Here is an 18,341-nt window from a genome sequence, read left to right as displayed (position 1 = left end):
ACCAGCAACAGTGTACGAAAACCTTGTGAAGACATACAGAAAATATTTGACCTGTGTCACTGCCAACAAAGGGTATATAACAAAGTATTGAGAAACTTTTGTTATTGACCAAATACTTATTTTCCACCATAATTTGCAAATAAATTCATAAAAAATCCTACAATGTGATTTTCTGGAATTCTTTTCTCATTTTGTCTGTCATAGTTGACGTGTACCTATGATGAAATGTACAGGCCTCTCTCATCTTTTTAAGTGGGAGAACTTGCACAATTGGTGGCTGACTAAATACTTTTTTGCCCCACTGTATTTTCTATTCCCCATGATGAACAGGTAGGAGAAAGGCGCTGACCTCTGCTGAACTGGAAGTGTTTAAGGAACAGGTGCACTGTCTCAATTTGCCACCATCTGTGTTCACAAACCCAAAGAAAGATAAGCATCTTAACTTACCTAGAGTTTATACCAGAACCTATTTTCAGCGACCACGCTACCAGAAATCAGTCGTTTTAGAAAGGAATCAATGTGAGCAGACTGAGCGATTCAACCGTTTGCAAAGTTATCAGTGGCGCGACTACCGCACGATAAGCTAGCTAACTAGCTGTGACATTGTTCTTTGATACTGTGCTGCACAGGCCAACAACATGCTGTTTTGCATGCTGTTCGGAAGATACATCAACTAGGCAGTTTCTTACTGCAAACTATACTCTTAGAAAAAAAAGGTGCTATCTAGAACCAAAAAGGGTTATTTGGCTGTCCCCATCGGAGAACCCTTTGAAGAACCCCTTTTGGTTCCAGGTTGAACCCTTTTGGGTTCCATGTAGAACCCTTTCCACATAGGGTTCTACCTGGAACCAAAAAGGGTTCTACCTGGAACCAAAAAGGGTTATCCTGTGGGGACAGCAGCCGAACACTTTTGGTACCCTTTTTTCTAAGAGTGTACCTTCTGAGGCAAACTAAATGTTGCATCATTGTGATAAGTCTATTTGTACATTTGTATTTAATCACGGACTGTCTTCATTTGCCTCATAGATCCCTGTCCAGATGCGACACAGGACAACAGGGAAACCCTGGACCTGTCAAAAAAATTATGGAATTGCTGGCTGATCTTCAGAAGTTTCTGGAAGAGATAATAAGTACTAAAATCACTACTAGAGAGTAAAAACCAGATTCATTGTAAAAATGTGAAGTCTCAATAATTTTTTGACTGGTACTGTATGCATTCGGAAAATATTCAGACCCCTTTACTTTTTACAGCCTTATTCTAAAATGGATTAAATCGTTTTTTTTCCCTCATCAATCAACCCAAAGTACCCCATAATGACAAAGCAAAAACAGGTTTAGATATTTTTCACACAAAAAATTTAAGAATCTGAAATGTCACATTTACATGAGATGTTAGATCGGGTTCAAGTCCGGGCTCTGGTTGGGCCACTCAACGACATTCAGAGACTTGTCCCGAAGCCACTCCTGCGTTGTATTGGCTGTGTGCTTAGGTGTTGTTGTCCTGTTGGACGGTGAACCTTTGCCCCAGTCTGAGGTCCTGAGCGTTCTGGAGCAGGTTTTATCAAGGAACTCTGTACTTTGCTCCGTTCATCTTTCCCTTGATCCTGACTAGTCTCCCAGTCCCTGCCACTGAAAACATCCCCACAGCATGATGCTGCCACCATCATGCTTCACCATAGGGATGGCGCCAGGTTTCCTCCAGATATGATGCTTGGCATTCAGGCCAAAGCGTTCAATCTTGGTTTCATCAGACCAGAGAATCTTGTTTCTCATGGTCTGAGAGTCATTTAGGTGCCTTTTGGCAAACTCCAAGCGGGCTGTCATGTACTTTCTACTGAGGAGTGGCTTCCGTCTGGCCACTCTACCATAAAGGCATGATTGGTGGAGTGCTGCAGAGGTTGTTGTCCTTCTGGACGGTACTCCCATCTCCACAGAGGAACTCTGGAGCTCTGACAGAGTGACCATCGGGCTCTTGGTCACATCCCTGACCAAGGCCCTTCTCCCCCAATTGTAGTGGATGCGAGCGTCGACTGGAAGCCAGTGGAGTGTGCGGAGGAGCGGGGTGACATAAGAGAACTTGGGAAGGTTGAAAACCAGGTGGGCTGCAGCGTTCTGGATAAGTTGTAGGGGTTTGATGGCACAAGCGGGGAGCCCAGCCAACAGCGAGTTACAGTAGTCCAGACGGGAGAGGACAAGTGCCTGGATTAGGACCTGTGCCGTTTCCTGTGTGAGGTAGGTTCATACTCTACGGATGTTGTAGAGCATGAACCTGCAGGAGGTGGTCACTGCTTTGATATTTGCAGAGAACGACAGGGTGTTGTCCAGGGTCACGCAAAGATTATTTGCATTCTGGGAGGGCGACACTGTGGAGTTGTCAACCGTGATGGAGAGGTCTTTGAGCGGGCAGGCCTTCCCTGAGAGGAAGAGCAGTTCCGTCTTGTTGCGGTTGAGGTGATGGGCCGACATACACGTTGAAATATCTGCCAGGCACGTAGAGATGCGTGTCACCACCTGGGTGTCAGAAGGGGGGGAAGGAGAAAAGTAATTGAGTGTCATCCGCATAGCAATGATAGGAGAGACCATGTGAGGAGATGATGGACCTGACTGACTTGGTGTATAGAGAGAAGAGGAGAGGGCCTAGAACCGAGCCCTGGGGGACACCAGTAGTGAGAGTACATGGTGCAGACATAGATCCTCTCCACATCACCTGGTAGGAGGGGCCTGCCAGGTAGGATGCAATCCAAGGGCATGCAGAGCCTGAGACGCACAGCCCTGAGAGGGTGGAAAGGACGATTAATGGTTCATGGTTTCGAAGGCAACAGATAGATCTAGGAGGATGAGAACAGAGAGAGTGTCAGCTTTGGCAGTGCGGAGAGCCTCTGTGACACAGAGATGAGCAGTCTCGTTTGAGTGGCCCGTCTTGAAGCATGACTGGTTAGGGTCAAGAAGTTCATTCTGCAAGAGATAATGAGAAAATTGATCAATGACAGCACGCTCAAGTGTTTTGGAAAGAAAATAAAGAAGGGTTACAGGTCTATAGTTTGACGTCAGATGAGTCGAGTGTTGGTTTCTTGAGGAGGGGAGCAACTCGGGCCATTTAGAAGTCAGAGGACACGCAGCCAGTGGTCAGGGATGAGTTGATGAGGGAAGTAAGGAATGGAGAAGGTCTCCAGAGATGGTCTGGAGAAGGGAGGAGGGGATGGGGTCGAGCGGGCAGGTTGTCGGGTGGCCAGATCTCACTAGTCGCAGAATGTCATCTGGAGAGAGAGGGGAGAAAGAGGTCAAGGCGAAGGGTAGTTCTGTGTGAGTGAGACCAGTGGACTCAATAGGCTGAGTGAATGAGTAGCGGATGTCATCAACCTTTTTTTCAAAGTGGTTGACAAAGTCGTCCGCAGTGAGGGAGGAGGGAGGGGGAGGGGATGGAGGATTAAGGAGGGAGGAGAAGGTGGAAAAGGGTTTGAGTTTCCTAAGGTTGGAGGCAGAAGCTTTAAATTTAGAGTGGTAGAAAGTGGCTTTAGTGGCAGATACAGAGGAAGAGAAGGTAGAGAGGAAGGAGTGAAAGCAAGATAGGTCCTCCGTAAGTTTATTTTTCCTCCATTTTTGCTCAGCTGCCCACAGCCCTGTTCTGTAAGCTCGCAATGAGTCACTCAGCCACGGAGCAGGACGGGAGGGCCGAGCTGGTCGGGAGGAAAGGAGACAGTGCGAGTCATAGGAAAAGGAAGAGAGTAGGGTCGAAGTGGCAAAATCAGGAGAAGGAGGGAGAAGGATTTAGCAGAAGGGAGAGATGATAGGATAGAAGAGAAGAGAGAGTCAGAGAGTGAAGATTGTGATGGCGCATGACCATCTGGGTAGGGTTGGAGGAAAGGGAGACAGAAAAGGAAACAAAGTAGTGATCAGAGACCTGGAGGGGGGTTGCAGTGAGATTAGTAGGCGAGCAGCCTCTACTAAAGATGAGGTCAAGCGTATGGCCTGCCTTGTGAGTTGGAGGGGATTGGGAAAGACTGAGGTCAAAAGAGGCAAGGAGGGGAAAGAAATTAATCGGAATCGAAGGCAGACGTTGGGAGGTTGAAGTCGCTAAGTACGAAGAGCGGTGAGCAATCGTTAGGAAATGAGCTTGTCAAGGTGTCAAGCTCATTGTGGAACTCTCCTAGGGCACCTGGTGGGCGATATATGACAATAATGTTAAGCTTGAGTGGACACGTGACAGTGACAGCATGAAATTCAAATGAAGAGATGGACAGGTGAGAGAAAATCTCCACTCAGGAGAGGTTGGTAGACCTGTGCCACCACCGTGATGACCAGATGCTCTCGGACTATGAGAGAAAACATAGTCAGATGAAGAAAGAGCAGCTGGAGTAGCAATGTTCTCTGGGGTGATTCATGCTCCAGAGACCCGGAATTCCACATGGGTTGTGCGCGCAGGGTACACTAAATTAGAATGGTTGCAGCCAAGGGGTGGGGAGAGTCTGTAAAGCCTCCAGGGAGAGGTGCGAACAGGTATAGAAAACACACACATAGTTGACAAAGCTACAAAAGAGCAAAATGAGATAATCTGTAAATAACTAGGTAAGATACTCAAGTGAGAGAGTTGTGTGTAGTCTTCCCCTCTTCTACTCTGCAGAACAGTCTTTGTTTTCGGCAATGGTCTTAGTTTTGCCACAAATCCCCCACTGATACGACCGCCATTTACAGCTGCCGCTGAGAAACCAGGGGAGACTGAAGAACTAACACTAATTGCCTAGCAGAGGTGGAGAGCACACCTCCCTGTACTAATTGCTGATTGCCTAGGAGAGGTGAAACCATTCCCCCCCTATACAGCCACTGATTACCAAAACCAGTTACAAATTGCCCTGACTCTTGATCCTGGTTGATGTGTCAACAACTTATGAGCAGTCAGCAGTTCACACACCAAGTAGGCCACTGGGAAGACAGACAGCACTTAAAGTAGATGGCCCTAGCTAGCAAAGAGACAGTACTAGACCACAACAGATAACGGCAAAACAATTATACATATCACTCCTGGAGATATCAGGAGTCCTATAGTTATAGCATGGAGCACACTGACCTTTAAGATTTTAAACTCCAACAAGCTATTTTCAATAGGCGGTTGCAGGCCCTGTCTGATGGATGATATTGATATAGTTGGTATGGCTATAAAATTGCATAGAACTGCACCATTTGGTATATCCCTATTAGTAATAGAGTTAGGAGAAGAAATTGGAATGACTTTTCCAAGGTATAGCACCACATGGGACCATTTCCCAACATATTTGCTCAGATGTGTTCTCCTACATTCATGCAGTGTTTCGACCTTTAGAGAATAATCCCTTCATGAGAAAACATCAGAGAAAGGAGAACAACAAAACCAGCAAATACAGTAAGGCTCTAAAACCTTCTGCGCTTGGACCCCTAGCAAACCTACATTCCAGTATGTTTCCCATGAGGACATGGGCAATCTTGGACCTATCCATGCCACTTTCCTCTGCCAAGGTCCAGATAACATCCCACCAGGACCCTCAGCACCCTATGCTAAATGCCATCTCTGTCTACGCCATAAGACATTAACCCTTATTACTGGTGTCAATCATACAAGGCAGGGTTGAAAACAAACACCAACAGTTCTAGGTGTGTTGCAAGTTTGGTGCTTAAGTCAAGTGGGACAATGACTCCTTCCATTTTCTCCCAGAGCTTGAGGGTGGCATGATGTCATGAGAAACCAGTGCTTCATTTGAAAACACCTGTTTCTTGTTACATGAGCACTAATTATGCTAACAGCATTGTGGCGATAACATGACTGTTGTTAAATACTGCAATGAACTGCAGGTTTGACTGAATTGAGACAAGGATGTCTAAAGGAATACAATTTCAGCGCGGAGCAAAGGTCAAGGTTTCACTTCCTCTTTGTTCTCCATTATTCACACGCTGAAACTAGCATTGTTTTCAAAGACAATGAGGCACTTGCTGTTGTATATAAAAATGGCTAGGTAAAAGAAAACATGAAGGAGAGAGTGGATACAATCACTTTCAGGTGATGTCATTCTAGTTCAGGGAAATTCAGCACTTGTGTTGACAATTAAATATGTGGGTCATATGACCCCCAACCTAAGATACTCTCTGAACTGTTGTCAGTTTGGAGATCCTGGGAAACACTTGAAGTAAGCACAGTAAGTTCAACTTGATGCTTTGACCTTGGTCTATGCATTTTCAAAATGTCTTTGACAGCACACTCATGGTTTAATAATGTACCAGGGGAGCAGAAAATGAGCTAGAAGAGCCTAGAACTCTCCAACAACATAAGCTACAAGGGTCATACTGCCTCTTCTGAGCAAAGACTGTCGCGTCGACAAGTGGCTTCTCCAACTTTCCAAGCACCTCATAGTTCTCACACGTGTGTACCTACAAAACATAAAAGTTGCGGCAACATAAAAACCAAGTGAGGGCAAAACAGACTCAAAGCACTGTCTGTCCCTTTTCTGTTGATGGTGCCATTTTGAGACAGACAAAGCTGTAGGCCATGTCCCGATAATCTTGAATAGCCTCCTGTCTTAATCTCCTTTCCTTCTTGACCATTGATCTAAAAGGACATGATGGGGTTAAAGCAATTAGGTTCTTACCTATCCAATCCTTTCACATATCATGGGCACAAAGCAAAGGAGGGGAAAAAGCCATTGAAATACAACCAGCGTCTGAGGCAGGAAGGCCACGCATGAGGTGTGACCTGAACCCACATCACACCAAGCCACACACCCAGGGCATCACTTTCCTGCCGCAAAGAAACCTGTGGTCGAGTGATCTTTCCTTGAACAATTTCTGTGAGAACAAACTTTACTTTAACCAGAGATTTAGTAAAGAGCGCGATACAATTGCGTGGTACAGTATTGGAGCTCCCGGTAGGAAAATGTTGCCCCCCAGACTCCAAGCCAGACTAAACTATCCATGGGCCCAGGGAGGGGGGGTGATAATCACAGTTCTGCCTGATACGAGACATGCCCCTATACCATCACGCATGGGCCGAAAACCCCATCCTGTGAGAGAGTGAGCTGGCCTGTTCCACCGATAGAGCATGGAGTCAAGGTGGGCTTAATTTCAGATCCTTACCTTTACCACATAGAGAGGAAAGCCACAAAACTGACTTTAAATCAGCTCCAGGATCAATTATAATGGCCACTTATCTGAATCTGTAGCATGGAGAGAGATCTGCTTCTTGAATCTAAGTAGTGTGCTGTAGTAATAGGTTTGATAGCTGATTACTGAGAAGTGAGGGGTAAATAGTAATGAATTCAGCTTGAATACATTTTAATCCTGTTTTCATCACACTTCACAATGTGTCCAAATACTCCACATTTAATGGAATTTCCATTACTTCAACAGAAGTTCATGCAATAATGTGAAACCTGTGAAGTCTATCGTAATCTGTGAAATCCTCTTCAAAAATCCAACTCCTTAACCAAAGCAGTCTTCTCAGAACTGCCATTGTTACATACGTAAAAGTGACGTTTTATCAGCGTTATCTGGATACCCTTAGTTATAATAAAGGGTATGACTGGCTCTGTTTCTGACGCTCAGCACTTCCTTCCGTGGCTGATGGGGATCACTCACAATAATGAGCTCGTTAAGCACTTGCTGAGTAGGTCACCTTTGCGTGCTGGGCAAATAATTTAGTCGCATCCCAAATGGCACCCTATTCCCTATGTAGTGCATTATTTTTAGTATATAGATAATAGGGTGCCATTTGGGACACATATCTTGACTCCTGAGAGGAGCAGAAATCACATGCTATACAGCATGTAAACCAAAGCGGGTTACATGAAAATGTACCTTGGTAGAGGAGGAGGGGTCAGATATAGGAAGCATGGAGTTTAAAAAGATTGTTGACAAGTACACCACAGGGGGTTGGTGGCACCTTAATTGGGGAGGACGGGCTCATGGTAATGGCTGGAGCGGAATTAGTGGAATGGTATCAAATACTGTACACCAAACACATTCCATTTACTCCCTTCCAGCCATTATTATGAGCCGTCCTCCCCTCAGCAGCCTCCTGTGAAGTACACAAGACAGAGGTTTTTTTAGGGTGTGAACTGGAAAGTTTTGAAAAATGGATGGTTCCATTTTCATTCTCCCTTTCCACGACATGGGCAGTGCAAAAACTCTCTCCCTCTAGCTCTGCTTATACCTCTCTCTCAGACTCTCTCTCTCTCTTTCTAACGTTCTCTATCTCTAACTTTCTCTGTGACTCTCTCTCACACACACAGCACACTAGCTGGGTACAGCTAACGAATCAGACAGGTCTACCTTCGCTCTGAAGAGATGAGGACAGAAAGCACTGTCGCTATGGGCAATGGGCCCATAAGCAATGTCCCAAACCACAATTGGGACAGGAGTGCTCTTTGAGGTTTATACTCGGCTATAAAAACCTGACAAAGGACCTCATTGTCAAATGCCTCTCCACACTTCTACATTGTCCTATGATCGTGGTTCGTAGCCTTAAAAACAACCCTTATGTGTAGGTTATAATCATAGGCTGCATGTCTATCTGAAGCAATTACATGGCTGTCTGAAAGTTGTAAGCTCTCAACTGTACTTGAGCTTTTTGTTGTGGGTGTTTAAACCATGCAGTGACTGCATCTATACGCCTAAAACCATGATTAAAATTTTTCCTATATAAAAGCAGAACTGCATGTTTGACTACATTGTTTGGACATTTGTGTGTCGAAGTTACAAACCTTCAGTGATGCAGGGTCAGCCAACGCCAGTGCTTTCCTGTTCAGTTCTGTAGCGATGATCTGACATCGTTGGCACAAGGTCCCCTCGCCTACTCCCTTTTCCCCGTAGTGACTCAACTCCATCATGGACACTGACCCAGCGCCCTCTGGGTTTCGCCGGCCGCCATATTCGACATCCTCTGCCGGCACCGAGTAAAGCCTCTTCCTTGGATTGACACCCAGAGATATCTGGTTCTCTCCCTCAACAACCTTTTAAAACAGGGAAGAAAATACAACTTTACTAAGTTTTAAGCGACGTGTCTGTATGCTTACCAGTTCCCGATACAGTAAGAAGCAGTCATTTGCACACCTGTACGATGGAGACTTGTATTTGATAATAATGCACTGGTGTAGAAAATCACATTCACCAGTGCAATTAGGTTTAAGGTGATAGGTTAAAGGGGAAATCTGCTGTTCAAACAACAACAAAGTGGGCAAAGCTGCCCGCCAATGATTTGGTAAACAGCTGAGGGATAGGGCTGAGGAAATGTATTCACCCTCAAATTCAGAAACAGAGCTATGGATGCAAGGACTGACCATCCATGAGATCAAAATTATAGTTTTAACTATGTCTTGAGGCTATAAAATGTTTGTTAACAATGGCATTTATTTTTTACAAATAATGTAGTAAAACCGGCTTATATTTTGGGTTCTGATGGGCTATGACAGTTGAACTAAGCACATGAGGCATTTATAAGTTATATTCTTCAAGGATAAAGAGTTTAATATAAATGATTCATTTAAAAGTTCAAAAATTTATGCATCAATCGCAGATTGCCCCTTTAAATGTGATATGCAAAGGTCTCCATATAAACAAAAAGGATAGCCCATAGTCAGGGACTGATGTTTTACTTTAGACAATGCATAGCAAATAAATTGAATAGTCAACTCATCTCAGACATCTGAAATGTCATCCATCGATTTACTCAAGGTGCCTCACCGTATATCTCCTGTAGTCTGGTTTGCGTCCTCGAGCTGTTTTCCCATACTGTGAGTACATCTCGTCTATATTACCAACTCACACACTTTTTCGATCGAACCTTCAGCCTATCTAATGTTATTGCCTACAGTTCCCACGTTTATTGGTGACGAGTTGGCCCTTCCATAGCTTGGTAAATCCCTCAGGAAAATGTATGGTGATAAGATAGTCCTCGCAGTGGTCCCTTGGCAGTTTAATTCATTCCCACAGCGCGACTGACAGCGATAGGAGTGAAGTAATTAATTCAACTTGGTGGGATGTTCTGTCGGATGAAGTAATAGCCTACATGGGATGGGTGGAGTCAGTCTCAACACACTCTAATTTTGTGATAGCATGGTTGATGACTAGGGGATATGGGGCGCTCTGTCATGCAACTTCAGTTTCACAATTCGACTGCACATAATAGAGATCGTGAAAAATAGAGATTAAACAGTATAATTTTGTATTGATTGACTGTAATAAAACTCTTATTACTTTGCCAAAATGTATATCAAAAGTGTTCCCTCCTGATGACAAGAATTAAACTACTGTTTCAATTTCTGAACCACATCCTTAAAGCTGCAATATGTAACTTGTTGGGTGATATACAGTGGGGGAAAAAAGTATTTAGTCAGCCACCAATTGTGCAAGTTCTCCCACTTAAAAAGATGAGAGAGGCCTGTAATTTTCATCATAGGTACACGTCAACTATGACAGACAAATTGAGAAGAAAAAAAATCCAGAAAATCACATTGTAGGATTTTTAATGAATTGATTTGCAAATTATGGTGGAAAATATGTATTTGGTCACCTACAAACAAGCAAGATTTCTGGCTCTCACAGACCTGTAACTTCTTCTTCTTTAAGAGGATCCTCTGTCCTCCACTCGTTACCTGTATTAATGGCACCTGTTTGAACTTGTTATCAGTATAAAAGACACCTGTCCACAACCTCAAACAGTCAAACTCCAAACTCCACTATGGCCAAGACCAAAGAGCTGTCAAAGGACACCAGAAACAAAATTGTAGACCTGCACCAGGCTGGGAAGACTGAATCTGCAATAGGTAAGCAGCTTGGTTTGAAGAAATCAACTGTGGGAGCAATTATTAGGAAATGGAAGACATACAAGACCACTGATAATCTCCCTCGATCTGGGGCTCCACGCAAGATCTCACCCCGTGGGGTCAAAATGATCACAAGCAAAAAATCCCAGAACCACACAGGGGGACCTAGTGAATGGCCTGCAGAGAGCTGGGACCAAAGTAACAAAGCCTACCATCAGTAACACACTACGCCGCCAGGGACTCAAATCCTGCAGTGCCAGACGTGTCCCCCTGCTTAAGCCAGTACATGTCCAGGCCCGTCTGAAGTTTGCTAGAGTGCATTTGGATGATCCAGAAGAGGATTGGGAGAATGTCATATGGTCAGATGAAACCAAAATATAACTTTTTGGTAAAAACTAAACTCGTCGTGTTTGGAGGACAAAGAATGCTGAGTTGCATCCAAAGAACACCATACCTACTGTGAAGCATGGGGGTGGAAACATCATGCTTTGGGGCTGTTTTTCTGCAAAGGGACCAGGACGACTGATCCGTGTAAAGGAAAGAATGAATGGGGCCATGTATCGTGAGATTTTGAGTGAAAACCTTCCATCAGCAAGGGCATTGAAGATGAAACGTGGCTGGGTCTTTCAGCATGACAATGATCCCAAACACACCGCACGGGCAACGAAGGAGTGGCTTCGTAAGAAGCATTTCAAGGTCCTGGAGTGGCCTAGCCAGTCTCCAGATCTCAACCCCATAGAAAATCTTTGGAGGGAGTTGAAAGTCTGTGTTGCCCAGTGACAGCCCCAAAACATCACTGCTCTAGAGGAGATCTGCATGGAGGAATGGGCCAAAATACCAGCAACAGTGTGTGAAAACCTTGTGAAGACTTACAGAAAACGTTTGACCTGTGTCATTGCCAACAAAGGGTATATAACAAAGTATTGAGAAACTTTTGTTATTGACCAAATACTTATTTTCCACCATAATTTGCAAATAAATTCATTAAAAATCCTACAATGTGATTTTCTGGATTTTTTTTCTAATTTGGTCTGTCATAGTTGACTTGAACCTATGATGAAAATTACAGGCCTCTCTCATCTTTTTAAGTGGGAGAACTTGCACAATTGGTGGCTGACTAAATACTTTTTTCCCCACTGTAAATGTGAGTTATATATCTGACATTCTCATTGAAAGCAAGTCTAAAAAGCGGTAGATCTGTTCTATGCACGTTATTTCTATGGTTCCAGTTCTTAAGTTTAGTTTTTTGCGTCTTTTACTTTCGGTTTTGTATACATTTACATTTTAGTCATTTAGCAGACGCTCTTATACAGCTTTGAACAGCAGAAAATACAATATTTGTCGTTATGGAAAATATATTTCACAGAGGGTTAGATGGTACAATGATTCTCCACACAATAACTTATTGTTTTGTCATATAAACTGAAATTAGGCAAACTATTAGAATTTTAGCAAAGAGGAAATGGTGGAACGATTTATGCATTTTGCACCTTTAAAGCTGGAACCCTTAATTGAAACATTAAAGAAGCCTTTCCCCACCCCTGTTTCACTAAAGTGATGGGGCTGGAGAAATACAGTGAGGGAAAAAAGTATTTGATCCCCTGCTGATTTTGTACGTTTTCCCACTGACAAAGAAATGAGCAGTCTATAAGTTTAATGGTAGGTTTATTTGAACAGTGAGAGACAGAATAACAACAAAAAAATCCAGAAAAACGCATGTAAAAATTTTTATAAATTGATTTGCATTTTAATGAGGGAAATAAGTATTTGACCCTCTCTCAATCAGAAAGATTTCTGGCTCCCAGGTGTCTTTTATACAGGTAATGAGCTGAGATTAGGAGCACACTCTTAAAGGGAGTGCTCCTAATCTCAGTTTGTTACCTGTATAAAAGACACCTGTCCACAGAAGCAATCAATCAATCAGATTCCAAACTCTCCACCATGGCCAAGACCAAAGAGCTCTCCAAGGATGTCAGGGAAAAGATTGTAGACCTACACAAGGCTGGAATGGGCTACAAGACCATCGCCAAGCAGCTTGGTGAGAAGGTGACAACAGCTGGTGCGAATATTCGCAAATGGAAAAAACACAAAATATCTGTCAATCTCCCTCGGCCTGGGGCTCCATGCAAGATCTCACCTCGTGGAGTTGGAATGATGATGGGAATGGTGAGGAATCTGCCCAGAACTACACAGGAGGATCTTGTCAATGATCTCAAGGCAGCTGGGACAATAGTCACCAAGAAAACAATTGGGAACACACTACGCCGTGAAGAACTGAAATCCTGCAGCGCCCGCAAGGTCCCCCTACTCAAGAAAGCACATATACAGGGCCGTCTGAAGTTTGCCAATGAACATCTGAATGATTCAGAGGAGAACTGGGTGAAAGTGTTGTGGTCAGATGAGACCAAAATGGAGCTCTTTGGCATCAACTCAACTCGCCGTGTTTGGAGGAGGAGGAATGCTGCCTATGACCCCAAGAACACCATCCCCACTGTCAAACATGGAAGTGGAAACATTATGCTTTGGGGGTGTTTTTCTGCTAAGGGGACAGGACAACTTCACTGCATCAAAGGGACGATGGACGGGGCCATGTACCCTCAAATCTTGTGTGAGAACCTCCTTCCCTCAGCCAGGGCATTGCAAATGGGTCGTGGATGGGTATTCCAGCATGACAATGACCCAAAACACACGGCCAAGGCAACAAAGGAGTGGCTCAAGAAGAAGCACATTAAGGTCCTAGAGTGGCCTAGCCAGTCTCCAGACCATAATCCCATAGAAAATCTGTGGAGGGAGCTGAAGGTTCGAGTTGCCAAATGTCAGCTTCGAAACCTTAATGACTTGGAGAAGATCTGCAAAGAGGAGTGGAACAAAATCCCTCCTGAGATGTATGCAAACCTGGTGGCCAACTACAAGAAACGTCTGACCTCTGTAATTGCCAACAAGGGTTTTGCCACCAAGTACTAAGTCATGTTTTGCAGAGGGGTCAAATAATTATTTCCCTCATTAAAATGCAAATCAATTAATAACATTTTTGACATGCGTTTTTCTGGATTTTTTTGTTATTCTGTCTCTCACTGTTCAAATAAACCTACCATTAAAATTATAGACTGATCATGTCTTTGTCAGTGGGCAAACGTACAAAATCAGCAGGGGATCAAATACTTTGTTCCCTCACTGTATAACCACTCTCAATTTCATAGACAGAGCTATGGATGCAAGGACTGACCATCCACGATATAAAATGTATAGTTTTAACCATGGTCTGAGGCTATACAGTTATCTTATATATATTCTGGGTTATGACAGTTGAACTAAGCTGATGAGGCATTTATAAGTTATATTCTTCAAGAATCAATGGGTATATATTAATAATTTATAAGCACATATACAGTGAGGATGTAGAGAGCTTGGTCTGTTTATTGAAGCTACTCGTTTACAGTCAACTCACCTATGTAATCAGGAACCATTTGCATTTATTTTGTTTACCTGTGTGATCTCATGTATTTACTCATAGTGAAGACATCCCTTCCTCAGTAGTAGGCTACTTAATGTACTTGGGTTGGGTAGGCTGCTACACCACCTGTTGAAACAAGACAACCTTGGTTCTTATTACTCTGTCGCCCTCATCTGGCCATTATCTGAAACACAATCATTCATTATGGATTACTGATGTCGGCTCACAGTATAAAAATTGATATCTGATATATGAGGAATGAATGACAGCAACACCGAAGCCTATCTGTGTTTCTCGAATGCGTTATCGGGAAACAATTGCTGATATATACCCATTGTTTCTTGAAGAATATAACTTATAAATGCCTGTCATACCCCATCATAACCCAAAATATATATAAGATCACTGTATAGCCTCAGACCATGGTTAAAACCCTTGAATGGCGCCGGAGGAGATGGCTGCCGTTTTACAGGCTCCTAACCAATTGTGCTATTGTGTGTGTTTTTTCGCGTTATTTGTAACTTATTTTGTACATAATGTTTCTGCCACCGTCTCTTATGACCGAAAAGAGCTTATGGATATCAGGACAGCGATTACTCACCACGTACTGGACGAAGATTTTTTCTTTAACGAGTCGGACGCAAAGGATTTTTTCAGACACCTGACAAGGCCCAAATCCCTGTCATTCGCATGAGAAAGAGACGGAGATATCGGGGATGTACAGTTGAAGTCGGAAGTTTACATACACTTAGGTTGGAGTCATTAAAACTCGTTTTACAACCACTCCACACATTTCTTGTTAACAAACTATAGTTTTGGCAAGTCGGTTAGGACATCTACTTTGTGCATGACACAAGTAATCTTTCCAACAATTGTTTACAGACAGATTATTTCACTTATAATTCACTGTATCACATTTCCAGTGTGTCAGACGTTTACATACATTAAGTTGACTGTGCCTTTAAACAGCTTGGAAAATTCCAGAACATGATGTAAAGGCTTTAGAAGCTTCTGATAGGCTAATTGACATAATTTGAGCCAATTGGATGTGTACCTGTGGATGTATTTCAAGGCCTACCTTCAAACTCAGTGCCTCTTTGCTTGACATCATGGGAAAATCAAAAGAAATCAGCCAAGACCTCAGAAAAAGAATTGTAGACCTCCACAAGTCTGGTTCACCCTTGGGAGCAATTTCCAAACGCCTGAAGGTACCGCGTTCATCTGTACAAACAATAGTACGCAAGTATAAACACCATGGGACCACGCAGCCATCATTCCGCTGTCACAATCATTGTAAGCAGCAGACCAAGGCGCAGCGTGATAAGCGTACATTCTTTTATTAGTGTACACACAACGAACCAAAACAATAAACGATACGTGAAGTCCTAGGGTTAAACACAAACCTTACGGATCAAGATCCCACAAAACAAAAGTGCCAACAGGCTGCCTAAGTATGGTTCCCAATCAGAGACAACGAGAATCAGCTGCCTCTGATTGGGAACCACCCTGGCCAACATAGAAAACACGAACTAGAACACAACATAGAAAATAACACATAGAAGCTCCACACCCCGACTCAACATATAAGAGTCCCCAGAGCCAGGGCGTGACATCCGCTCAGGAAGGAGACTCGTTCTGTCTCCTAGAGATGAACGTACTTTGGTGCGAAAAGTGAAAATTAATCCCAGAACAGCAAAGGACCTTGTGAAGATGCTGGAGGAAACAGATGTATAAGGCCATAAGTAAACAGAAAAACGCTCATCCTAATGCAGGGAAACTTAAATCAGTTTTACCTAATCTACCAGCATGTTAAATGTCCAACCAGAGGAAAAAAAACTCTAGACCACATTTACTCCACACAAAGAGACGCGTACAAAGCTCTCCCTCACCCTCCATTTGGCAAATCTGGCCATAACTCTATCCTATTGATTCCTGTTTACAAGCAAAAACTCAAGCAGGAAGCACCAGTGACTTGGTCAATAAGGAATTGGTCAGATGACGCAGATGCTAAGCTACAGGACTGTTTTTCTAGCACAGACTGGAATATGTTCCAGGATTCTTCCGATGGCATTGAGGAGTACACCACATCAGTCAAAGGCTTCATCAATAAGTGCATCGATGACGTCGTCCCCACAGTGACTGTACGTACATACCCCAACCAGAAGCCATGGATTACAGGCAACATCCGCACTGAGCTAAGGGGTAGAGCTGCAGCTTTCAACGAGTGGGACTCTAACCTGGACGCGCTCCGTAGCCGATGTGAGTTAGATCTGTAAACAGGTCAACATTCACAAGGCTGCAGGGCCAGATGGATTACCAGGACATGTACTCTGAACATGCGCTGACCAACTGGCAAGTGTCTTCACTGACATTTTCAACCTGTCCCTGACTGAGTCTGTAATACCAACATGTTTCAAGCAGACCACCATAGTCCCCGTGCCCAAGGACACTAAGATAACCTGCCTAAATGACTACCGACCCGTAGCACTGATGTCTGTAGCCATGAAGTGCTTTGAAAGGCTGGTCATGGCTCATATCAACACCATTACCCAGAAACCCCAGACCCACTCCAATTTGCATACCGCCCCAACAGATCCACAGATGATGCAATCTCACCTATGTGAGAATGCTATTCATTGACTACAGCTCAGCGTTCAACACGCACCCCTGAGGGGCACCCGTTTTGAGGATCAGCGTGGCAGATGTGATGTTACCTACCCTTACCACTTGGGGGCGGCCCGTCAGGAAGTCCAGGATCCAGTTGCAGAGAGAGGTGTTTAGTCCCAGGGTCCTTAGCTTAGTGATGAGCTTTGAGGGCACTATGATGTTGAAAATTGGAGTGGGTCTGGGGTTTCTGGGATAATGGTGTTGATATGAGCCATGACCAGCCTTTCAAAGCACTTCATGGCTACAGACGTGAGTGCTACGGGTCAGTAGTCATTAAGAAGGAAATAAATTCCACAAATTAACTTTTAACAAAGCACACCTGTTAATTGAAATACATTCCAGGTGACTACCTCATGAAGCTGGTTGAGAGAAAGCCAAGAGTGTGCAAAGCTGTCATCAAGGCAAAGGGTGGCTATTTGAAGAATATCAAATATAAAATATATATATTTTGATTTGTTTAACGCTTTTTTGGTTACTACATGATTCCATATGTGTTATTTCATAGTTTTGATGTCTTAACTATACATCTAGAATGTAGAAAATAGTAAAAAATAAAGAAAAACCCTGGGATGAGTAGGTGTGTCCAAACTTTTGACTGGTTTTGTATATGTTGCACTAAAACTTTTTCTCACTTTCAAAGGCATACTCGTGCAGACATGATAGCCTACTCTGTTTGGGATTGTATCTGTTCCGTAGCCTGTCTGTTTTATGAAAGAGAGAGTGCTTGCTTTGAAGTTCAGCACCGCAAAAAAGCAAGACGTTTTCCTCGGAAGCACGGGTGCTGTTCATGGTGCTGAATCTTGATCTAGGCTACCACGAGTCATTAGCAAACAAAGGTGAACTTCTCTGATAAAGACGCATGGACTTCTTTACCGTTCAATCAACAACAAATTACCATTTTTTTCAATACCTTAGTTGCAATTTTTATTTTTTATTTTGGCAGTTTACTTCATTTTTGTCTTGTGCTACTTACCTTAGCTTTTCTTCGCAGAAGATGACTGCTATATCCAAATATATAGCCATGTGGAAAGCCATCGGTATCCCCATAGAACGCACCCAGATCCTCATATGTGGGCACCTTCTTTTCCCCTTCAGAGGTCCCAGCGGAATTATGTAAAGCCATGGAAAGTCGTCCCTAAAGTCGCTATCACCCTGTCATACCGACATGAGCCAAGTATCATGTAATATTTCAACCTTATATTCTCACTGATATATCTGTCATGACAAAATTATTCCTGAGAGCAGCTTTCTCTTGTCCGATTCCGGAAGTTCCACAGGGCAATAGAACTACAAAAATCCACCAGTATATCCAAAGTCAGTAGCCTATCATCTATTTCACTTTATGCTTGAATCTCACCATATTTTCGGTAGCGCTCATTCTATCGGTCCCAAATGGAAGCACGTGATCGCACCGCAAGTGGACCACCTCAAAGCAT

The 18,341-nt window shown here is 43.5% G+C and overlaps 1 protein-coding gene across 1 annotated transcript in view; it reads right to left on the bottom strand.

Annotated features, from left to right (window-relative positions):
* kif26aa (kinesin family member 26Aa) overlaps nt 1-18,028 on the bottom strand; it is a gene marked incomplete at its 5' end in the record, with an annotated part of 226,185 nt that extends 208,157 nt beyond the window's left edge. Inside the window, 2 exons of the mRNA XM_084149357.1 lie at nt 8,724-8,972; nt 17,879-18,028. Coding sequence (XP_084005483.1) covers nt 8,724-8,972; nt 17,879-18,028 — 399 coding nt within the window. The remainder of the gene's footprint in view (nt 1-8,723; nt 8,973-17,878) is intronic.
* Between the last annotated feature and the right edge of the window lie 313 nt (nt 18,029-18,341).

Source organism: Coregonus lavaretus (genome assembly GCF_964263955.1).
Source record: "Coregonus lavaretus genome assembly, chromosome: 31".
Classification (NCBI taxonomy): domain Eukaryota; kingdom Metazoa; phylum Chordata; class Actinopteri; order Salmoniformes; family Salmonidae; genus Coregonus; species Coregonus lavaretus.
This window is presented reverse-complemented; position numbering and strand designations above follow the sequence as displayed.